Consider the following 25251-nt stretch of genomic DNA (forward strand, 5'->3'; position numbering starts at 1 on the left):
GCAAAATTTTATACTTTCTTAGCTTTTTAAAAAGAAATGCCAGCTGAAGAGAGTCTCTCCCTACAGCAGGTTCGCAAAGTGTGGTCCGTAGATCCAGCAGCACCCTCTGAGAACTTGTTAGAAATATAAATTCCCAGGCTCCACCTCCATGTTGAATTGGCACCTCTTGGAGCCTGTGTTAGCAATCTGCTGGCAAACGCTGCAGATGAGTCTCCTGTGACTGGGGTCCGAGAGCTGCCACACTGAGTACTGACCCTCAGACAGCGGTGCACCTAAGAACCCCTTAGGAAGCTGATTGCATGCAGATCCCCAGGCCCCAGCCCTAAAGATGCAGCTTCACTTGGGAAATCCGCCTTGTTAATAAGCTTCAGGGGGTGATTTTGATGCAGGGGTTCCAGGCCCAACCTTTGGGAAGCATTGACCTTCATGCACTTGGGCAGTAGAAATTTTCCACAGTGCTTCAGACCTATTCTGAAGAGAATTCCTTCATGGCTAAGAATGAGCAGTATCACAATTCAGCTTCCCTCCCCAGTCATTCCGTGAAGCTGGCTGCTAAGATTACCTATTGTGGCAGCTGGTTCTTTTCAGGATTACTCTAACACTAGAAGGTTAGACTGGCCCCATCAGTTCCTTTCACCCTGACATTTGAAGCACTTTGCTAACTCCTAACCTGGGTTGGGCTCATACTGCTGGCCTTGGAAGCGAAAGCTTTTTATCCCATTACTAGTTCCTTGAACCACAATCCAAGACACAGCTTGGTTTTCCCAGGAGTTTTGTTTTGCACAGCTGATGCATTCCAATCATTGTTGGAATGCATTTTCCTTCTCCTCTTTCCCTTCGGCCCCTGGACCATGCCATAAGTGCATATATAGCCTCCCACTATGAGCATCCTCAGCTCCGAACCCTCTCTCCCAGAAGCCGTCTCTCCCACCAGTTCCAAACCCTTCATTCTGCAGGACTGCGCTTGCTAAGATCACTCTGAACTCTGAATTCCAGCTCAGAGAGGGAGCTGCTGCATCTCAGACATCAGCTTCTAGGTAAGTATTGCTATGATTTGCCTTCTTCCTTCCTTTGTCTCCCCTGTTTTCCTGAACTTCATCCCATCCCACTTTCCTACTAGTCCTGATGCTCTCTCAGCTCTCTGTCCTTGGCGCTGCTATAATGAAATACAGTACTTTTCATATATTTACTATGATCTGTTCTCAACACTCTCTAGTTCATCTTTGGCACCTGATGAAAGTGGTCCTTCTTTGTCTCCAGCTACCACACCATCCCTTATGTGGAGCCGACCATGGTCATGGATGTTCATGGTTCTGGTAGAGCCTCGAACTGTTGTGCGGTTTGTGCACTGCACAAAGACACCCAAGGGAGGGGCACGTGTAGACTTAAATTCAATTTACACTTTGCTCGCCAAGATGAGCGCCTGATACTATCTGTAGATTCCTAGAAGAAGGTGCACTGGTTTGATTTGTTTTTACATGAAAATATATATATATATATAAATATAATTACATTTGACTATCCCCATGACTAGGCTATATATCTTATAGTCATTTTACTGTTTATGTCTAAAAGAGATATTTTAGAGTACTGGAAAATAATTTATGGGAAATAGTGAATGACTAGATTTTATTTTTTTTAGGGCAGTTTTAGTGTTACAGAAAAACTGGGCAGAAAGATCAGAGATTTCTTATATACTCCTACCCTCCAAACCACCTCCAATTTCCTCAGTTATTAACATCTTGCAGTAGTGCATACATTTGCTACAACTGAGTCAATATTGATGCATTATTATGAACTAAATCCTTAGTTTACATTAGGCTTCACTCTGCATTGTATATTCTACTGGCTTTGATAAATGTGTAATGACATGTATTTACCATTATGCTACCATACAGAAGAGATTCATATTCACCCCTCCATTGATTTTTTTGCAGAAGCTCCACTTTTTTTCTTTGTATAAAGGAATATCTCCCAGCCAAAACCACAGAGATGCTTCTGCTCAGAGGCTCGCTAGTTAAAAAATTTGCACAAAGGTTTTACAGCAGCTAGTCAGTGCCCTGAATCTCACATCTAACCCAGTCCCAATCTTTCCCTTCTGTGTATCTGATCTCACTCATTTCTCCTTTTCGTAGTTGACGATATCTTATGTTCTTCTTCCTCCCAATCATCCCGCCCTTCCCTTCTCTGGTGCATCTTCTACATAAGTGTTGTTCAAAAGAACCTTCTGTAATGAGATATAGTTTGCCTTTATGTGGGCCAGTACAGTGACCATTAGCTTTACATGATTTTTGAGCACTTGAAATGTGGTTAGTGTGATAGAACTGAATTTGAAAATTCGATTTAATTTAATGGCTTCTATATTGGACAACAGAGGATTAAGATTTTAGCCTATGCTATAACATCCATTCTGATAGAATCTGTAACTTCCCCCCTATATTTATACTTGAAATCCTCCCTTAATCCTTGAATCTACAAGAAGCAGAATTTTGCCCACCCCATGGATGAAATACACAGTCCCCACCTCCGTTACATTTATCACCTCAAATATACTCATAACTCTTCCTTCACCCATAATCTTGAGGTGCCTTGTAAAATGTCTTTAATTTATGTAGCTGTTTGATGCCCCTGTCGATACATCTTTGTGTCACCCTCTTTTACACTTTTTCTGTTTAAAATTCTACCCTCCTAGACAAGAGAATTCCATTATTAATGCTTTCATTGGCAATACTTACAGGCTGTTGCTAGTGGGTGAACACATGCTGTTTCAGATGATGGTGGCACCCCAGTTAAGCATGAAAGAAGGAGAAGAAATAACAGGAAAAGAAATGAAACAATTCAGCCTGATACTCAGCACCAGGTCAGAAACTACCTTGTGGCTCTCAAGAGGCTGGAGTTCTAAGTGCTTCTGAGCCCCAACAGGCCTATGACTGGTCAAATCACTTCACCTCTCAGGGGCTGGCCTTTGTCCTTCATGGAGAGAAGGCCTTTACCAGATGCTCCAATTTAAAGTGTCTTCCAGATTAAAATACAACTTGGGTGAAGAGTAGTCTAGGAATAACTAGGAAAGTTGAAACAAACTTATGTCACACACAATATTTCACACACCCCACCCCTACCACCCTTGGCCCCAAAGAGCAGTGTTTGTGATGAAATGGTCAACTTGGCTAAGGACAAGACCAAAACAATATTTTAAGAACCAGCAAACCCAGCTCAGAGTGAGTCATTGGTCCTGACTCTAGTGGCTAAACCAACCACAAAAGTTTGTGAATAGTCTATATGGTGTCCTTAAAACATCTGCACAAACCTTTTATTTCCAGTGCTTTGAACAGAAATAAACATCGTGGTTTAACCAAATTCTACATTGCACAAAACAGATGGAAAGTTAAAGTATAAGCATGGATGCCCTGAAGAGCCAAATAGCTCTTGCCTGCATGCCCATGTGAGCAGTCACTTTAATGCTTGGGCTGTTATATAAGCAGTGGGAAATCTCTGCATATAAAAATAGGACGAGTTGTGCTCAAGTAAAATCAGTGTTCTGGCACTTTTAATATGCACATAATTACCACTTGGGCTTCCAAGCTAAATGATTTGCTAATGGCAACTAAAATGTCATCTGTCCCAGAGTAAAAGAATCAATTCACAATTTGGGAGGAATTGAGTAAACTGTTCTCAGTCAAGTGCCTAAATAGATTTCCTTTCTCTCCCTAAAATTTGCTTCTGCTGCCCCACACATAGAATAAAAATGGTGCTATTGGGAAGGCTAAGTGAATCTAACCCTGCAAACCTGCCTTCAGAGTCTGGGCATCCTTGCAATTAGACTCTTGTTTATGTCCTCACTTGACTCCTGTCTCTCTTTGCTAGACTGACTTCTGGTAGGGCTGCGATTATGTCAACTTTTGCTCAGAGACTGGTATATAGAAGGGGGGAGGGTGGGTCAGCAAAAATCTTTTGGATGAAACGTAAGCCATTTACAATAGCTGGAGTAAGATCTCTGGGTTTTGGGCCCTGTGTTCTTAGACTAGCACCTTCCTCACCTATGATTTAGTTTCCTTTTTCATAAAAATGGTATCTGCTTGAGCAGTTGTGACAATCAAGATAATACTTACCAAGAGCTTATAGCAGAGAACTCAATAAATGCTAGTCATTTTTGATGATGATGAGGATAGTTGATATGTAATAAGACTTTGTAAATGATAGTCCTTATTATTACTATTTACTCTCATTAATGAAAGAATATTTGCCCTGTGAATTATCAGTTGTATGAAGGTCCCTGGTTCGCACCTCTTTGTGCCATGCCAGGCACAGAGGCAGTGCACAGAAGGAGACACCTCCATGATGTTTACAATGGAACATGCATCTCTAGGGTCCAAGGAAAATGACAGAATGTTTTTCCATCTCCCTGCAGTCTTCCCTCTTTTACCTCCTATTACCCCCCTCTACTTAGCCAGCTCTCCCAGAATATCCCCAGCTTGCAAAAACCTCCCAATACTCCATGAACTCTGTCTCTGCCCATCACAGTTAAAGAATGCTTTTTGGTAACCTGCTTCTCTTTAGAAATAATGTATTGACAATGGTAGGTGATAGAATTCTATATTCCTATATTCAGGTTAGGAAAGGAAAACAAGAGAAACAACTTGAAGCTAACTCTAGATCCTGCAGCCACCTTTGGTAAGTTACTTAATGAATTGTGTCTCAGAATAATTATCAATTAGGCGGGGATAAGTAGTATGTTAACCACCTCCTTGGCTTATAAAAATAGAATGAAATGAATGTGTAAAGAACTTGATTCTAATTAAGGTAAAATAGTTTCTAAAAGGTAAAAACTAGAAATTTTGCCACCTCCCACTCTTCCAAATCTTGTCATTCTGAATTTCTAGTTTGCACTAGGAGGTTTAGCAAAGGTTTTTCTTTAGGGGTTCACCTTTTAAGTATTATGGCTACTTCCTATCTGAGGACAAAGGTGAAGGAGGAAACACCACACACACACACACACACACACACACACACACACACACACTTACACACAGTTTCTTTTTTTCTCTTTGCCTTTGGCCCTTTCTTAAATGTAAATAGAATTTTAGTAATGTTGTCATTACATTCCAGGGTTTTCCACATACTGTTCTTTAATGGATAAAGTCATCAAATCTTACGCCCTTTTCCTAGATTTCTGGATTTAGTTGACACTAGTTCTGAATTTTGTGAAATTTTTACAAAAAAGTTTTTGGGATTCAGTTTCATTTATTTGAGAACCAATTGTTGTTAAAGTTGAATTAATTTTAGAAATTATTTGATCCATTTTATTCTTTCTTATAATTAAGTACTACTCACTTTTATATTCACAATTCTTTGAAGTATAGCACTGTGCATTGCAATCTCTTGATTAAACATGATTTCACAAGATCAATTCTTTATAAAGAAAAAAAATTTGAAGAGAAGGGCTAATACTTTAAGAAGGCAGCTTGCCAAAGAGCATAATTGTATCTTAGGATTCCTCAATGTAAAAGAATAATAAATACTAAGAAATACATGCATAATTTGATTCATTTTATTCTGATAGGTAGAATGTATAAAAACATTGGTAATTTGTAAATAATTGATTGGGTACATGGTCTGGAAAATAAAATGGAAGCTCAGAGCATTTCATAAAGATTGCTGGAGAAAACCTAGTTCTGAAAAATCTTCAGGCAAACTCCTAAGTTCAGATTTTTTAAAATTAATTAATTAATTTATACAAGCACCGGGTACAGTCAGAAGCGTGGGAGGGTGAGAGAATTCACCAGAGCCAGAGCAGGGAGCAGAGCAGGCAGAAGGACCTAAGTACACTGCTGAGGGGAGCAGCGGGCGGCAGGAGAGGTCTGCGCGCCATGTGGGACCCTTGCCTGGTGGCCGGGGATCGAACCGGTGCTGCAGAGGCTGCGGGCAGCTTCACAACCCAGCGCTCAACCACTGCGCCACCAGGGGAGACCCCTAAGTTCAGATTTTAATGTACATTTTCTCTTATTAAGTGTGACTCCTTTCCTGATCATTCAAAGAACAAGATCTGGGAGGTGTTCGATTAATCCACAGGCATCAAAGCCCTTTTTTAAAAGGCACTCAAAGACCAAAGCAACTGTAGCCTCTGAGTTTCATAAATATTTTATCCATCATTTACTTGTGTGAGCAAAATCAGAAGTCCTACTCACCACTCTAACTAGATACAACATTTTTGGCTTTAAAAAAAAGTAAGAAGGAAAGATGATCTTAAGTTTTTGATTAGAATTAAGAATCCATTTCCTTTCCAATTGGTAATGACTTTGGTGGGACTTTTCAACCAGGACACTGGTTAAAAATAGTGAAAGCCACGGGGAATGATGGAGAGTCTCATGTCATGCCTCATACTGTGTTACCATCACTTTCCTCAAGGCCCTTCTGTCTTCTTCCTCCCTTTCCCCCTGAGAGACCTCCTGCTTAGAGAGAAAAACTGCTTGGGGAGCCCTGAGAGTTTGGTTTCCCAAAGAACTGATGTTGGTCTCCCAGTTCTGGAACTTTCTGTGTATTGATACATAACTTTGGCTACTGTCTTAACCTTCTGAAACTCTGTCTACTCATCTACCTACCTCACAGGTTTGTTGTTAGAATTCAACTTTTGCTAACCCTAACCCAGAATGGTTTCTGGTAGAAGAATGGGCTTGGGTACACAGTAAACGCTAGATGCAGGAGTTTTGAATGGTCTGGCTAGATTTGTTAGAGGTAAGGTACTTTGACTTGAACGAAGCTGGCAAAACTAGAAAATGGGAGAGAATAACAGGTTAAGTGCAAAGTACGAGAATTAAGCACATAGGGTTCAAATTCCAGCTTTGGAATGACTTCAGACAAAGGTGCTTAACTGCTCTGAATTTGGGTTCAAATCTGATGGTTTTTCTTCCTATCTATACTGCACACAGAAACACAATTACACAAAATGGTGACAACTACTACTTTGAATGACTTTGCATTGCTTTCAGGATAAAGTCCCGCATAGAGCCCGTAAGATCTGGTCCCTACCTGTCTCTCCATTCTTGTCACCCACTGTTCTAGCCCTAGTTCTCTTAGTTTCAGCAATAGGGTCTTTTTATAGTTGCTCACACCTTTTATCAACCGCATGCATAACCCTGTGCTATTCAACAATATCTTGTCTCATCTGACTGGGGTGATTTTCACCCCCAGCATCAGTACCGCTTTCCCTGTTACCTGAATAACTGAATGTCTAGATGTTTAGGCTTAAACCTCATTTTCCCAGCCCCATCTGGGTTAGGGATGCTGTTACATCATCTCTAGTTTTCCTCTCTTTGGCACTGATTGCTATGATGTCTTCTTCCTCATTAGATTCTCAGCATGTGAAGGGCATGGCTGGGGTGGGCTGGAGTGGGGTGCAGTATCAGGTGTGCCGCAGTCCGAGTTTGGCCCCGTGGCTGTTCCCAATGCTCACTGACCTGCTGTGTGAGGGACTTACTGTTAGATTTATTTTTGTCCCCAGACTTGAGAGTGCTGAAGGAGATGATGAGTATGTAATCCTAGCTCAGCTCCTGACACCTGCTAAGTGGTTCAGTCAGTGGAGGCTATTATTTCTTTTTTTTTTTTTTAAAGATTTATTTATTCATTTATACAAGCACTGGGTACAGTCAGAAGCACGGGAGGGTGAGAGAATTCACCAGAGCCAAAGCAGGGAGCAGAACAGGCAGACTGATGAAATACACTGCTGAGGGGAGCAGCGGGCAGGAGAGGTCTGCGCGCCATGTGGGACCCTCGCCCGGCGGCCAGGTATCGAACCAGCGCTGCAGAGGCTGCGGGCAGCTTCACAGCCCAGTGCTCAACCGCTGCGCCACTGGGGAAACCTGGAAGCTATTATTTCTAGTAAGTATATTTAAGTGAACAATTTTTTTCATTTCTAATTTCTTGGTAGGTCTTTCTCCAAATTGGAGTGTTTGGATAAGAAGGATAAGCAAGGTGCCCTTTTGTACCCATTTTTCTGAGCACTATTTGAGAGTTTTCGAGCAGAACAAGGTGAAACAGTGTGCCAAACCTAGCATTGGAGTCAGGACAGAAAATGGCTTTGATGTGATGGATCTAGTGTAATTGTATGTTTGCATGGGCCTCGGGACTGGCTGTGCTCCAATCCATCAAACAGATGTTACCCGTTTGGAGGGTTTTTTTTTTTTTAACAGAAATATGATCCATGTCTATAGAAACCTACATGTTAGCACTTGGGAAATGACAGCAGTGAATACCATATAAAAACACAATTGGAAAAAAGATAATTAAGGAATCCATATGAGACCTATATCTGAGTAATAAAGGTATATTTGTATATTTGGAATTTTAAGGTAGGACTTTCATAATGGAGACCAGATTATGTAAAACCTGGGGTGATACAGTCACACTGTATTTTATTAAAAGGTTATAGTTAAGTGCATTTTATTTTATTTTGTTTCATGTCATTTTATTTTCAACAGACCAGGTTTCTTAGGTTACAAACTTTGTGGAAACGCTAACATGGGTAGTTGGATGCTAATGATTCATATTGTTGGAATAACCATCATGATTCACAGGAATGAAGTCATAATGTTGATATGTTGCATATTAGGGGCGATGTTTTAAAATGTTAATTCCATCTTGTAACTGTTGTCCAAATTGTATAAAAGGAGGAGGGAGTCATGGGACATTTGCAAAGAGGAAGAAAAATATAAGTACGTTCTACCTCTTCTGAACTGCTATCCTTTTTCTACTAGTAGCTGGACACTAGCTTCACTCTGCAGAGCCCTAACTGAGCTTCTGTTAACAGGCTTAGTGTATCATTTAGGGATGAGTTTGGTTGTTAGTAATAAAACAAAAAAACAGGGAGTTCAATGAGTAGAGAATTAGTTTTCATACATTACAGACATCCAGAGGTAGTGGTTGCTGACATTGTTTGAAGCTCATGCCATGAGGCTCCCAGGTCACCTAGTTTTCTCCTGTGCCATCCTTAAGTCCTTGTATTCTAAAACATTGTGTTTGCTCATCTGCATTAAAATCAGACAGGGGTAGCTCTATCTCCTTTTGACAGGAAATCAAAAGCTTTACTAAAAAGTCCAGGTGAACACCTACTTATGTCTCATTGTCTGAGTAAGTGAACACTTACATGGACAAATGACACATATGTAGGGAGGAAAAATAGGGAATTGGCTATTGGATAAACAACTAACAGTAATGCCACTCTTGACTTAGTCTTTGTACTATCCTGGTTGCCAATGGGAAGTTGGGAAGGGGACTAACTGACCTTCATCATCAGTCATGCTCTCTTGGTACAGACGAATAGAGAGTGGTTGAATAAGTAGAGATATTTTATTTTTTAAAATATTTTATTTATGTTTGCGTAGAAGAACTGGGGTATAGGCCAAAGGTGCAAGGGATAAGAGGATTCACCAGAGACAGAATGGGGAGCAGAACAGGCATATCTACTGAAAATACATTGCTAAGGGGAGCAGCGGGCGAGACAGGAGAGGTCTGCTGCACCATGTGGGTTAGTTCCCTGGCTGGGGATTGAACTCAGGCCACCAAGGTGGGTTGTCAGGGTGATAGTGCTGAGACTTAACCCCTAGGCCACCGGGGAGACCAAATAAATAGAGATTTGAGAAGAGATTTCTGGTGGCTTCCAAGTCCATAATAACTCAGCTAGTTAGGGAACACACCAATATCTTATTATTAACTTATACCTTAAAAAACATGATGTTATTTAGAACAAGCCAGTCATTCTACACTGAGCCAGATGCTTCCCTACACAGAACAGAAGGATGAGCAGTTACACAACCATGGGTAATGCTCAATAGATGACTTATGTTCTGTGCCATTATGCTTTAGAAAGAGCTGGGCCTTCCCGAAGTCCAGGCTGGCACATAGGCCAAGTCAGAAAGAGATCTGAAATCCCCCACTCCATTCCATTTGCAGAAGCCATCACAGCCTTTCTTCTTCTGACCCTAATGGGAAGCACATGGGGATCACTGAATGTTGGGAACCCTTCTATGCACAAATTATGTTTTTCAAGCAAGGGCTATGATAAAGTAACCTCCGAACATGACCCTGGCAAAAATCAGTAGCCTTGCTTATTCTGGCCATGTTCCTGGTGCAGCCCAGGGTTCTGGGAAGATTTGCTTTAATTACAACCCCTTTTGCCCTCTTTTTTTCCCTCTTACACTCATGATCTCTTATATAACTTGTGTTAGTTACCAAAACTGAAAATTTCATTTCTGAGCCAATTAAATGGGTGAAATTTACAACTGACTTCTTTTTTTCAGATGATCTGGTCAAATTAGCAACTTGTACTGTTTTTCTAAGGCACACATAACTTTTATTCTCTAGTTCTTTCATTTTTGTATCTTGATGAACTTTCATTTTTTTTTTTTCTGCAATAAAGGTAGTAAAGAGACTTATGGTATCTTCCAAATAGCTTTTAGCTTTACAATAGCCTATGGGGCATATTTCTTTTAAGGGCATTTTCTTCTTAGTATATTAACTTGTATATGAAAGTTAAAATTCATATTAATTAACTCAAAGCATATTGGCTAATGCTAAAAACACTACATTCTTCATGTATCATGAAATTTTTTAGCATTTGTTAAAACGCAAGATCAAAAAAAAAGTGCTTTAAATTTTGCCATATTACTTACCACAAAATGTGTAACTCATAATTTTTGCTTTCAGTTCAAGAGCAGCTCAATATAACAAATACTAATTGAGTTCCTTGTGTATGTGTAAAAGCACTCTGCTATGAGTCAGAGGGAAATTGGATACCACAGTACCTGCTCTAAAAGAATGTTATTCCATTAAGAGAAAGCAGACACAAAAACAGATAATTCCTATGTGATAAAACAATATAAAAAAGATATAGTGGAACAGCATTTAAGTCAGTGGAAGGATGGAAGAGAGGGGCAGAGAAGGGTGATACATCATGAAAAACTTTCCTCAATTGGAGGGGACCTGAGGGAGTGACAGGAGGGCATTCTGGGCAGAAAGAAAGATAGAGGGATACATGATAAAGTGCAAGTAAGGAGAGATGGAACCTGAACCTAGGCGGTGCCAGTGAGGCGACGGTGAGGGACGAATTTGCAATATTTAGGAGGTGAAACAGAACTTTCAGGGAGTTTGATTTGGTATCTTTCCAAAAGGCTACCAAAGATGAGACTTATTGATGGTTCCTCAGACAATTTTGCTGGTATCATCTTTTCAATAGATAACCTAATTTGAAGCAAAGTTTTAGCAAATACTGTGGAAATAATGTGTTTTCATTCAAATATTACATGTATATAATTGCCCCAGACCACAGGCATTGGAAACAGTATCTTTTCAAGGTACTTGCTCTTGGTATATTGCAATGAAATGAGGGCAAATAAAGAAAATGAGCTATGTGTTGGGTGGGCATGTGGAACAAACCAAATTGGCTTTCCCTCTGGTCTTTAACTATCCTTTTTACCTGCCCAAAGAAGTTCTATTTGGCCACCTATCACTGAATATTAGTAAAAAGTTTTCCCAGTATTGCCTATTAAATGGCCAAATGACAAATTGCCTCCTTTATTCATTCTGTAGAAATGTTTTGAATAGTAGGATGCTTAGAATAATGGTAGAAAAATCAAAAAGGTGTGGTTCTTGCCCACAGAGAAAGGGAGCTGTAACCACTGCTCTTAGGGTGAGAAGTCAGAGGGAATAGAGAGAAGTGAGCTAACTTTGGTGCCAATGAAAAACTTCATAAAGGAAGTGATAATTAACTTTTGAAGATTTTGAAGACTGGAAAAAAGGAGGAACTTGTGATGGAATGAGGAAGTTTGAGAGGCTACATTATTGCTTTTAATTACTTCCTGTGAGAGGCTTATATTTCCCTTCTCCAATTAAGGTCAGGTTCAGCCATGTGACTTCCTTTGGCTAATAAAATGTGAGTAGAAGGGTTTTGTGTAACTTCTGAGCAAAACCTTTGCGATCCTCCATGACATTCCAGTATAACCCTTTTCTCTCTGCCACTTGGGAAAACCATTTCAGAAATGGGCTGTTCATTCAGTGTGGATCCCAGAATAAAGAAGGCGCTTGAAGTAAAGTTAAAGTTAACCTTCACACATATTAGCAAGAAAGAAACGTGTGTTCTTGAAAATCATTGGCATCTGGGGATGGTTGTTACAGCAGCATACCTTAGCAGACTGGCTGACTCCAAAGTAGTAAATCAAAGGCACAGTTATGAATGGGCATGGAGTGGTTGCAGAGTGATGAGAAGTTTGGAGTAGTCCAGAGCATAGATGCAGTGTTTAGAACCAAGGATGCCAGAAATGAAACCAGAAAGCTAGCTTGGGAACAGATTATTGAAGGGTCTTAAAATGTCCTGCTGAGACAATTGAACTGTATTCTTTAAGGAAAGCCATAGAAACTGAAGAGTGAAGGAAATGTGTCTAATGGGAATGGAGAAAGACTGGCACCAAGGATATCAGTTAAAAAGTTGTGATAATAGTAATATTTATTGTGCACTTACTCTGTGTCAGGCATTTGTATATATATTTATCAAAGTAATCTTTGTAACAAACCTATTTGGTAGGGATTGTCAGGATCATTTTAGATAGATAGATAGATAGATAGATAGATAGACAGACAAAGGAAATTGAGGCACTGAGAAATTAAATAACTTGACTAAGAAATAGCAGGACCAGAATTCCATCCCAGTTATCCTGGTACCAGAATCCATTCTCCTCACCAGCACACCACACTCTAGAAAATAGGAAAATGGTAATCAGCATCTGAACTAAGGCAGTGCATGGAATAGAAAAGAAAATCTCAAGTCTCAAATTTCTGAGGTTGCATGGAATATGGGCACAGAATTGGAGATTAGAGATGAGAGAAATGCTGGGGCCAGAGATAATGGTCCATTTTGAAATCAGGAGATTAAATGGGTGGTGAAACAATGGATGAAAGCAGGTTACACAAGAAGAATAGGTTTGGGGAGAAAAGTGAAGAGGTTTGTTGGAATACACTAGTCTTGAGGCAGGTAGGGGGCACCAGGTATAGATCACCCACTGACAGAAAAGGCACCAGAGTTCAGGAGTAATGTGGGGAGGAGAGGGCAGCAGGGGAAGGTGAAGGGACAGATGTGATTAAGTGATCCTCTCAGATATAGACAGTGAGTTGAGAAGAGGACCAAAGGCAGAAATTGGAGGAAACCCAATGTTCAAAGGGTAGACCTAAAAGGAGGGGGCAGGGAAGACTGAGAGGCTGTGTTGAAGGAGAGAAAAGGTGTCAGAGACCAGAGGGTGAGATTTTAAGAAAATGGTGACCAGGAGTGATTAAAACTGATCTAATTGGGAGGTGACCACAGCTATGTCTGTTTGTGACATGTTGCAAACACACGATGACTTTGAGGAAGAGCCCTCTACACACACACACACACACACACACACACACACACTGCAGCATAGACACTGCACAATGGTATCCCAGGTGAGGTGCAAGGAAGTGTTGGGCAGAGGTAGAGAAAAAACAGAAAATGAGCTTCTCCAATTATGCCTCTCACAGAGTTGAGTACTTCTATGCATATTTATAACTACAGAGCTGCTTGTGAACTTTTAAAATGACAGGTTCCCATAAATGGGGGAAAAAGTATATTGCTTCAATTTACCGGAATTGCCTAATGCGAAACATGGTAATGAGAGAGATTTAAAAGTAAAATCTTTTCTGGAACACTCCCATACCTGGAAGAACTGGCTTATTAGAGTCACTTATTATGTGTTCTCCAGTAACACGATTAAATTTCAACAGCTCTATAACTAGCTGGAATAATATTAAAGGCATTTGCATTGAATTTCCCAGGTTTTGTGATGATAATAGAATACAAGCATTTTTTTAAACATACGAATAGCTTGAAACAACACAGAATTTGTTATGTAGTATTCTACTAGGAATATTGCATCACATGCTTTGTAGTAGAAGAAAATGTTATTTTGCACATAGCACAAATGACATCCTTGTCCAGTGCACCTCAAATTGCTCAGGTAGGTAGAGACCATGTTTGAAAACATAGTTTAGAAACACAGGGTTAAACAATCCAGTTAATTTTCCATTATAGGATTTCTGTGAGCCTTTATTATACTGGTTTACATTGTCACTCAGAGATGAGTATAGTATGTAGCAATCCCCACGCCATAGATTGACCCCATCTTTTTCTGAGACATATGTATAAATATGTATTTTAATATCTAGGTATATATTAAAATAGGTAAAATATAAATATATATTAAATAAGGCTTAAAGCATTGGTGCTCAAATTCTTTTATGCCTAGAAATTTCCTGGAATTTTTTCCTAAAAGAAATTCTCAGGCCCAATTCCCACATATTCTGATTCAGTGTATCTTAGTGGACAAAAGGAATCTGAATTTTAAACCAGTCTCCCACAATATCACAAATACAGGTGATTGGTCAACCACACTTTGGGGAGCATGTTTTAAAACCACTAATTTGGTTAAAAGTTACATGAAAACTGACTGAATTAAAACCATTTCCATTTAACAAGTCACCATAGAGAGTCCTCTTTTGGACTAATAGAGACATGTGTGGAATTAGTTTTATCACATTTTAGTTCATATATACTATCACATTATATTTTAGTGCAAAATATATTATGCATAAAATGGTACTCTCATGCTTGAATGCCTATCTTATTCTAAAAGCTTCACTCTAAATGACCTGTGGCTCTTTCAAAGAAAATCAATCTACTCTAAAAAGATTAAGTTCTATTACCAATGAAATCAAGGACTATTTCAGTTACAAGTGACAGAAACCTACTTCAGACCACATTCAGCATCACAAATATATCGGTTACAGAACTAAAAGCTCTGCTTTTTTGAGAAAAGGAAGTCCAGTTGCTAGTTGGGCAGGCAGGAAATGTCAGAACTGGAAATCTGCCTTTGGGAAGGTGTTGGGAATGGGGGTGCTGTGGGTGAGAGGCAAGATGAGGATGGTCTGCAAGTTCTCGTGGGAAGAAGACCCAGCAATTTAGTTCCTTCTGGGAGAGTAAGAGAAAGGTGAAGGGGTAGTCCAGGCACATGGTTATCATTAGGTACATACGATAAGGTATAATCAGGTGGAAGTCCTGGTGGCTGGGTGGGGAATGGCCAGGGGCTAGGAGTGGGGACACGCAGAATAAAGCATGACAGTCAGCTGAAATCAGATCTTCACTTGTAATTGAATCTAGATGACTTCAAATATCTGTTTCTTTCCATCCCTCAGCTTTGCTTGCCACCATGATAGCTTCATTCTTAGATTCCCCTGTAGGAAGTAAGATGAAACAGCCACAAATTTAGTAAGCCCTCACCTGGATCTTATTGGTCCGACATGGGACAAGACCAATCTTTCACCCAATCATTATGGTTACAGATGCTCTGTTTGACCAGGACTGTATCACATGATCCAATTACCTGTATCATGAAGGTCCCCCAAAAGGAAATTGAGGCATTGTTCCCACCAGGAAGGGTAATAGAGAGGATTAGATAGAGAAAATTCAGCCTGTCCACTATAGATTTGACACTTCTCTTACTCTTGATTTAACTAGGAAAAGAACTGACATGCTAGGGTTTCTTTTGTTTTTTCCCCAAAGGGGAATTTTTCTACAATGAATAAGGCAAAAAAATATTATTAAATATGTTTGAAGTCAACAAATGATATCTATTCATTGTGGGGAAGATATCACAGAGGATATTACAGTCTATGCTTACACTTACGCAGTTATAAGAACATGTGTTTTCTCCTTCAGTGTTACCTGGTAATAAATTTTTTCTACTAGATATGCTAAACTTACAAACCTACTAACCTTGTTTTAAATTCACAATAACTTAGTTTGCAGGGAAGTAAGATTTTCTACAGATGCATAAAATTGAAGGAGAAAATTTTTGACCAACTCTTGTCCCTTCAAGTCAATTACAGAAGGCCAGAAACAGTCATTTGCTGCAAATAGTTCTTAAAATATTGCAGAAAGAGCAGGTCAGTCTTTACTAAGATTTCTATTGACTCACTTGTGATTTGTAACCAAGATGCTGCACATAAGTCACTTTACCAAAAGGGTCTTGGAGCCTGCTGTGCCTTTCTCTTTGCAGCTCATATTTTTCACTTGTTTATTACCATAGACCAATTTTAAGGTAAAGAATTCATAAGTAAAGGTGTGTCCATATTGATCCATTCCCTCTAAAGAATGCCTCCTCTATTTCCCCCCCCCCTGCTGTAATTGGACTTTCTCATATTTTTGTGTGTAAGCTCTACTAGGTATGATGTCTCGCATACCGTGGGTATTCAATAAATGTCACTAATTAACGACTCCGCACAGGATCAATGTGTTCTGCAGTGTGTGTGCCGCCATTCTCTGCAGCACTGTGGAGTCAGTTCTGAGACAACTTGGACTTCTGCCAAGATCTAGATATTTGGGTATTTTATGAGAGACTTGGGAAATTCAAAAAATGATATTTTTTCTAAATGTAGCTTTTTTTATAGAAAGCAAACATAACAGCTGCTTTCATTTGTTAAGGAACAAAAATAAAGTAGAGCTTGACTAATAAAATGAGACTTATTTAGGAGGCTACTAAACTCTACCTACTTGTTCACAGCTTGGCACTCGAGATGCCGATTTCTGACTGCACATGAATATCTCCAACACCCATAATCCCCCTTGAATGACCATGCAAATTGAGCTGCATCTGTCCTTTCTCTCATCACATTTCCTACTTGGCCAAGCTGATGCAGTAACAAGTGTATTTATTGTTTTCAGACCAGTAGAGAAACAGAACTAGCCAGGAAATCAGACTCCTATCCTGCCCCTGCAGACTACTGGCTATTATGAAGGTGATAAATGGCTGCCATCCCACATAGCTTTCCAGAACTGGAAAGTTCAAGGACATGGAGGGTTTATCTGTATCAGCCCCTTCCTTCGTTATCTTGTAGGAAAATTTAGAAGTCAGAATGGAAAGGGAAAGGAGAGAGCAGAATGAGTTGGCTAGATGTCCAGAAACCAAATCATGATAGTCTTTTCAACTGATGTCCTTGAATTCCTTGAGCTATTCATGACATTCTTATAACCTCAAATATCTGTTAATGTCATCAGTGTCTGTTCATATCATGGATTCCATGGACAGTTTGATAAATGATTTTCAATTTTATCTTAGAGGCAAGTGCACTAGGGTTCAATCAATTGTTTTGCTTCTGCAGGCACTTTGGGATTATGTTCATAGAACTTGGTAAAAACTTAGTTTTCAGAGTGTTGCCTTACCCATTTTCAGATATTTATGCTACGAGAGCATCTGCATTGAGCCCCAGCTCCTCAATGGCTATAAGTAAACCTGGGTTAGAAATAATGTGTGCTTTGTTACTGACCCTTTCTTATGGGCAACTAACACTGTATCTGGGTAAATCTGCTGATATTGTGGTGTCTGCCAAAGAAATTGTCTCCTGCATATCACATTTACACAGTAACAGTGGTGACCATCCCCGACACCAAGGCCTCCTTCACCCAAGGCTCTCGCTGCTGCTTGTGGACTCTTGGCATTTACTGTTGTTTACTTACTGAACGGTGTCAGGTTTCTGTGGCTCCAAGTGCTGGCTCATATCACAGTTAAGTGGAAGCAAGACAATGCAGGCAAGCCTTTCATGGAAAGATGGACCTGCTGCAATTTCAGGTTTCTTGGTAAATGAGCAGAGAAGAAGGAGATGTAATCTCAGCTGACTTTTCCAATACTTTGACAGAAGAGAGTTGTGCAATTGGGGATGTGTAGGGGTCATATTAGAACCGGAGACGGAACCACTTCTCCCTCTGGGAAGGTGGTGGGTGAGGTGCTGCAGAAAGGAAGGGAGGGATAAGGATCATGTACAGGACAGTGGGGGGGAAGGGGAAGTAGCGGAGGGTCACAGCATCTGGAGAGTGTAAGGACAGGAAGGTGACAATCCAGACAGGTTATCTGCGCTAGGAAAGTAAAGTATGAACAGGTGAAATTCCTAAGCATAATGGAGAAGAATGACATAGTCAGGATCAAGAACACTGGTCAATGTCATGGCACCATCTGGGGGTGAGAGTTTGAGCCTAATCTTGGAGAACAAGGGTCCCCAGGGGGAGCAGTAGGACCAAAGAAGCTCAGTGATTAAATCCTGAAGGTACAACAGTGGCTTGGTCACAGAAGAGAGAGAAAATGGGAACTAATAATCATTGTTTGCCACCTCTATCCATGTCAGATACTGAACTGGGCCTATATTTATTCAACAAGTTTTAATTGAGTACCTACCATGCGCCGGTCACTGTTCCAGGCATAAGGGATAGAGCAGTGATAAATCAAAATACTTGCTCCTGGGCCTCCCCTGGTGGCGCAGTGGTTGAGCGCTGGCTGAGAAGCTGCCCGCAGCCTCTGCAGTGCCGGTTCGATCCCTGGCCCCCTGGCCACCAGCGAGGGTCCCACGTGGCGCGCAGATCTCTCCTGCCTGCCGCGCTTGCTGTTCCCCTCAGCAGTATACTTCGTCAATCTGCCTGTTCTGTTCCACACTCTGTCTCTGGTGAATTCTCTCACCCTCCTGCATTTCTGACTGTACCCAGTGCTTGAATGAATGAATTGAATGAATGAATGAATAAATAAATAAATAAATTTGCTCCTGTGAAACTTACATTGTCATAAGGGAGACAGACAATAAACAAATTAACTTTATACTAAAAAGTAATATATAATCGAGAAAAATATAAAGCAGGTAGAAAGGGGTTATACATTTTTAATGAAGGAGATCAGGGAAAACTTTACTGAGGTGATGTTTGGGAAAACCCTTGAAGGGGTTGAGGGAATGGGCCACGTAGATACCTGGAGGGAGAACATTACAGGCAGAGAAAGCAACAGGTGCAAAGTTGTGAAGTGAGAAGTGAGAGCACACCTAATGTATTCTAAGAATAGCAAGGAAGCAAGATGGCTGGATTTGACAAGTGAAGGGTAGAGCAGAAGGAGATGGAGAACAGCTGGCCAGGGAGGACATCCTCTAACCCTGTTGAGATCCGTGGTCCTCAACTGAGGTCAGTTTGCTCCCAGGGAACCTTTGCCAATATCTGGAGACATTTTTGGTTGTCACCATTGGAGACTGTCCTATTTTTGATTTCAGAACAATTCAAACTGGGCTCTTTCCAAACATGGGAAGCTCCCAACGGAGCAAATAGTGGGTGGTCAGCACACTGGGCAGGGGCACTAGATTTCAAAGGGTCTCTGCAAATTTAAATAGACACAAACAAATAAGTTGTTTTGTAACACATTTTATTAAAGTATAATTTACATAAAAAATTTTACATCGTAAATATGCATCCTGACGACTTTTCACAGGCAAAACACTAACACAACTCGTCCCCAGATCAAGAAACGGCGTTAGTTAGGAGAGCACTCTGAGAGCCCCCCACACTGCTGTGATCAAGAGTAGCCATTATCCTGATTTTTCATTCCAAGATTTAGTTTTGCCAGTTTTTGAACTTTTTATAAACAAGTCCATACAGCATACACTTGACTTCTTTCCCTCAACATTATGTTTGTGGATTCATCCACATTGTTGTGTAAATTTGTAAGTCATTCATCTCCATTGTTATATAATATGTTGTTGTGTGACTATAAAACAGTTGACTTATTTTATCTGGATCTTCATCTGGATAGATAATTTCCAGTTTAGGGATGAGTAAATTCCAGTGCATGCCTCCTGGTGAATATACCTATACATTTCTGTTAGGTAAAAGTCTAGGAATGGAATTACAGATTGTAGAAGAGAGAAGAAATCTTAATAAGATGAAATCTAGCATATAATAGCTAGGACAGTAAACATTTCTTATAGGCATGACAGGAAAGGTTTGGGGTGGTTTAGGAAGGAAAAAAGTGCCAGAGTTCAAGATAGAAACACTGCAGTGGAGAGGATATGAAAGAACGTTTGGTTTAAGCTAAGTAGAGCGATGATGTGTGTGGGTAGGCTTGTAGCTTGCAGAAATTGAGTGGCAGCCATATGGGTTGGAGTAAAAAGACCTGAGTTTGAAAGTTACTTTGCCCAATGTGACTGTGTCACTTGAGTGTACAGTCCAAAGCTTTCCATTGAAGGATGTAAGGTTTTTGAGAAGAATAAAATCATTCAGTCAACAACCAATTAAATACCAATTTATTAAATACCAATTTATATGCAGCATACTGGGGATTCAGTGGTGAACACAAAAGAAGGGTGCTTGTCCTCACTGATTTAACTGGAAAGGAATACATTAAACACAGACCATTCAAACTACAAATATGCTAAGTGTAACAAAGGGATCTAACATAGTGTGGGGGACCAAGGTATGTTCTCTGAGACCAGGAAGATACAAGTCAGGCCTCAGACTTAGGGATGAGATTTGTAGGTAGAGGAAATAAAACAATGGAAATCTAAAGAGGGAGGGAGTTTGGCAGGTGTGAGAAAAAAGGACAGTGAGTATGCAAACAAAATTCAAAGGGGAGAGAGGGAGAGACAGGTGGGAGGGGCATGCAGGACCTTTAAGTGATGAGCTTTAATTGATTTTTAAGCACTTTTAAACTGAAGGTAAGGTGAGACTTGGAAATGGAGTAGCAGTGGTGATAGAATCAAGTAAGTACAAAAATATAGGTTAATTTGTGAATTTACATTTCAGTAGTCATTCCAAAATGTGAATCCATTTACATTTAAGGAGTGAGGGGGTACCAAACAAATCTGATAAAACTGAAATTATCTGCATATCAACAACTACTGAGTAGATGAATACATAAATAGTAACTTACAAGGTTAACACATTTGTAAAATTAAAAAAAAAACCTGAAGCTTATTTCATTCCCATTGTTCTGATATTAACTTAGTTCTTTAACTAGATTTCCATTCTAGAAATAGTAGCTAATATATCATGTTATTATATACCAGTTTCCATTCTAAGCAGGATGAGGCAGTTGTATTTTCTCATTAATCCTCATCACAGAAACCCAAGGATGCAGGTTTTATTATTATGCCCATTTTACTGATAGAGAAGTAGATACCAAATTGCAAATGGATCTATTTGTCTGAGATCACCCAGTTAGTAAGCATAGAGTCAGGACTCACTCTCAGGGGGTCTGATTCAACACGCAAGCTCTAAACTTCCAGAAAGAGGTCACAAACAAGTCAACACAAACATCTGGTTGGTTTGATTGCTCCATTTCTCATTTTAAGTTAATACATTAACATTGTGCATTACCCATTAATCTCTTGTGAGTTCATTAGCTTGACTTGATTCTCTAGGGTTTCACTGTCTAGTTGTGAACTAAGAAAGCTGAGCTTCCAAATCTGCAAAATCCAGCTGTGGATCAATGACTGGACCTCAGAAGAATGTGAGGAGTAGAGATTGTGGAGGAAGACAGAGGTCAAATCCTGCAGACCTTGTGGAACCTAGAAGCGTTTGGAATTATTTTCCTAATGCAGAGGGATGGAATATGATTGGTTAGGAGGTGATCACAATAGCCTGGGTGAGAGATATTGGCCATTTAGACCCATATGATGACCCTTAGATGGAGTTGAAATGAGAGGTTTTAAGTGAAAGGCCTGAGAAAATGCTTGGCATTTTGTTAGGGGTGACCACTGTTACCAACAAAGGCAACTTCATTTCAATGCAGCAGGCTGAAGCCCATGTATTGTAAAGTACTGCATGGCAGTGCAGTGGAAAATAATTCCAAACCTCTTTCAGACCTGCATGTGAAAGTGTTCCAATGAATTAGACATTCATTGACATCCAGAGCACGAGCTTTGTGTAAGTCAGAGGAGCACCCATACTGAGTGTCCCTTTAATAATGGTCTTCAAGTTAAGAGTCTCACCCATGTGCTTTGAGTTGTTTCTTCTTGACATAAAATATTATATAATATAAAAAATAGGCTTAAATGATAAAAGGAATTTTTTATTAAGAAAAAAGCAATACCTGATGACTGATGGCATATAGAAACTGGCAGAATCCATCTCGGGCTTGGAAATATTCATGGGCAACACACTGCAAACAAAGGGTTTCACAGGCAATGCATGGAGTCAATCAGTAAGAGAAAGAGAGATGGGGATACAGCACAGTATTTGGTTTTAGAGACCCATTTTCACTTGACACTTGGCTATGTCTAAGGGCAACTTTGCTCTGAATGCAATCACTGACTTTGTGATGAATAGTATTTAACCTTCAGCTGATGAAGATCAATTCTTAGCCTGACCCACATTCTGAAGTTACTTGAATTTTGACTTTCCAGCAGACACACAGATGTGAACCAGTCAGAACACTAGGGCTTATCCATTTTAAAAGTTTCCAATTTTCACTCAGTGCTTAGTACATAAGACTTCACAAATGTCTTTTGAGTAAATGAATGAATGCATAACTGGATGAATAATTTTGGCAACTCTTTGTCCTCACAAGTAAAGGTAATTATGAAACCAGTAGGTATTGTAAAAATCAAGGAAAAAATTTAAATAAAACAATGTCTGAGAAAAAAGATTTATTTTCTTTTGTATGGACAGTTAGCAAGTTGATATGTTTTTGTTCCTATTGTATACTGTATACTGTTTGTATACTGAAGAAAATAGTGTCTAGGGAACGACTGGATAGTATTATTAACTTTGTCCTTAAGTAAGTGTCTTTTGGAGAAATTTGTATGGGTTAGACAAGTCACATCATCTAGCATTATGTCTCCTGGACTAGGTGATAGTTAAAGTCCCTTTCAGGTCAAAAGTATCCATGAATCTGTTCACTTATAAATGTGATGCCTTGTGCTTGTTTTTTTTTTTTTTTTTTTTCTTGCACCATTGGAAAAGTCCATAATCTTCATTATAAAATCAGGTCTGAGTCCAGATTGAAAGGGCCCCAGGAAAGCACAGAATTACAGAGTATTTTCGCAAGCATCTCCTCACTTATTAAAGGAATGTTCATAAGAGGAAAACAAGGCCTCTATTAACAAATTTCCCTACAGAAGAACTTCATGAAGGAGCCTTCATTGAGTGCATGAATCTTAGTGAGAGCTGCAGTCCTTTTTCTGGCAGCTTTGAGGAACGTGGGTCAGCGTGGGTCAACCTAGGGTCTGATGACCTGGAAAGTCCTCTAATAATCTCAAGGTGCTACCAGTCACCACTTACATGTGCTTACTAAATGGCAGCCACTGTTCTAAATGCTCTATGCACACTAATTCATTTAATCCTGACAACAATCCGATGAAGTTGATGTTATTAACCTCATTTTACAGATGGGCAACCCGAGTCTCAACATTCACAATTAACATGTGAAATTCACCTAGAATTATGGACCTAGCAAGTAAGCCAAATTTGAACCCAAGTAGTTTGAACTGAGAATCCCTGCTAGTAGCCATTTTGTCATACTGCCATCTGTGAAAATTATCCCGCCATGGTGAAAACTGAAATAAACCAAATCATCCAACATTTATTGGGAGTCTACTATGCTAAATGCTGTTAGGGCGTGAGGCAGGTAAAATGAAGTGGACCTCATTGCTACTCTTCTCCTGCTAAGTAATAAGTAACTCACTCTGGGCAGGATGAAATAAATACCATAATGGAAGTTGTGGGGAAGGAAGAGGGTAGAATTTGCACTAACCTTTAAGAACAGGATTTTGATAAAGTGGCGGAAGAGAATTTCTGATTCAGGCTGTGCCAATAGGTTTGTCTGCCCAGATTGTGAGACATGCGGTGGGGAGATGAGGTGTGGCTTTTAGAAGGTTCTGAATGCTGTGTAAATATAATTCCATAAGCAAAAGGAACAATTAGACTTCCACTTTGGGATACAATTCTGGAAACGGATGGTGGTCTGTAATGAGAAATCAAGTCAGTCTCTATGACTACAGTGTAAGGAGATGGCGGGTAGATGTTGTGATATACCCAGGCCCCCTGTGAGAAATAAAGGCCTTGCTGGGGATGCTGCCAACACAGAGGTTTGAATCACACTGTTGTCTCTATCTGTGTGGCCTCCTTTGTAAATGGGGATGGCAACCCTCCCTTGCAGCTCACAAGGTTACAGAAGGAGGGGTTGGTACACAGTACCCCACATGCCATAGGGCTTAATGCATGTTCACTGTTGTTATCTAGCAACTAGATAGACTGAACCCTACTTTGGGTCAAGATCTTCAAATTCCTTGTAATGACTTTGGAATTAGACCAGTACATTCAAGTATTTGTTATTTTACTTCTTTGAGCATCTATCTTTTCAACTGTAAAGTGGGACATACCTTTAACACAAAGGTATATGCCAACCCAGCACTAGAATTATCCCTGTTAACTGTAAATCAACATTGATTATCCAAGCTGAGGTTACCTGTTCAGCGATGTTTCTCTTTCCTGGAGTTAAAAAAAAAAAAAACTAAATAACATCAGATTAGTTAGTGTAGTCCAGGCTGTTTGCCTTGGTGGGTAAAATGAGATTTTATGAGCGCTGGCATTTGAACTGGATGGTACCTTAAGACAGTCAGTGTAAAAGTAATTGTTAGTTCTTTAAGTATCAGATTCCTTGATTCAACAAAAGAGCCAGGAACCCAGAATTGGGCATGTTACAGAAAGAATGTCCTCAGTTACCTTTTGTTCCCGAGGGGGAGTCATCAACAGGGCAGCAGCTGTTGACCAGAGCTGCCTTAGCGTTGGCCACTTTTGGTTTCCAGTGAGTCCCAGGGGGTGTAACGGATCAGGGACCCAAAGGAAACCCTAGGGATCTCACTGTTGTTGGAACTGTTTCTATGACTCTTTATTTTTCAGCTCCTCAATGTGTGAGACTTTGGAATTAAACCTGTTGGCAAATATGTAACCATTGAAAGTTCTTCACAGTCAGAAACTGGAAACAAAAACTTTCTTTTGGTTTTAGATTTTTTGGTCTTCTACAGAACACTGAAGGCTCTGGATTAAGTGCATTAGTTAGAATAATATAGTCAAAGATTTAAAGAATTTGGGTCCAATTTCGAACCACTCTGCTACCACTGGCTTGACCTCAGCTCAATTCCTTAATCTTTTGGCTTCTCTCTCCATCTGCACAAGATGCCTCTGGCAACACACTGAGTGCAGGAGCTGTAGAAATAAATTAAATAACGGGCTTAATATTACCACTGAGAATGGACTAAATTTTTCTTCTGTGGGATCCATTAGCTCAACTGAGAATATTAGCACAGGATTATGGGTCTAAGATGGACTGAAAGAAATAAGGTAGCATCAATTTTAATGTCTTGCTTTGCTCTTAAATGGCTCTGGACAAA

The 25251-nt window shown here is 39.9% G+C and overlaps 1 protein-coding gene across 3 annotated transcripts in view; it reads left to right on the forward strand.

The window, feature by feature from the left end:
* The first annotated feature begins 828 nt into the window (after nt 1–828).
* Nucleotides 829–25251, forward strand: part of LIFR (LIF receptor subunit alpha) — a 99045-nt gene continuing 74622 nt past the window's right edge. Inside the window, exons 1-2 of one of the 3 annotated variants that reach the window (XM_054688263.1) lie at nt 897–1037; nt 4610–4671. Coding sequence is in view for 1 of the 3 variants with exons in the window: in XM_054688260.1 (XP_054544235.1) it covers nt 2760–2860; nt 4610–4671 (163 nt within the window). In the remaining 2 variants the exon portion in view is untranslated. Of the gene's footprint in view, nt 1038–2736; nt 2861–4609; nt 4672–25251 lie in introns of those variants that run through there. The other 2 variants (XM_054688260.1, XM_054688261.1) reach the window with 2 other exon arrangements.

The sequence above is a fragment of the Talpa occidentalis genome, unplaced genomic scaffold, assembly GCF_014898055.3.
Source record: "Talpa occidentalis isolate TD23 unplaced genomic scaffold, MPIMG_talOcc4v2.1 talOcc4.6, whole genome shotgun sequence".
Taxonomy (NCBI): Eukaryota; Metazoa; Chordata; class Mammalia; order Eulipotyphla; family Talpidae; genus Talpa; species Talpa occidentalis.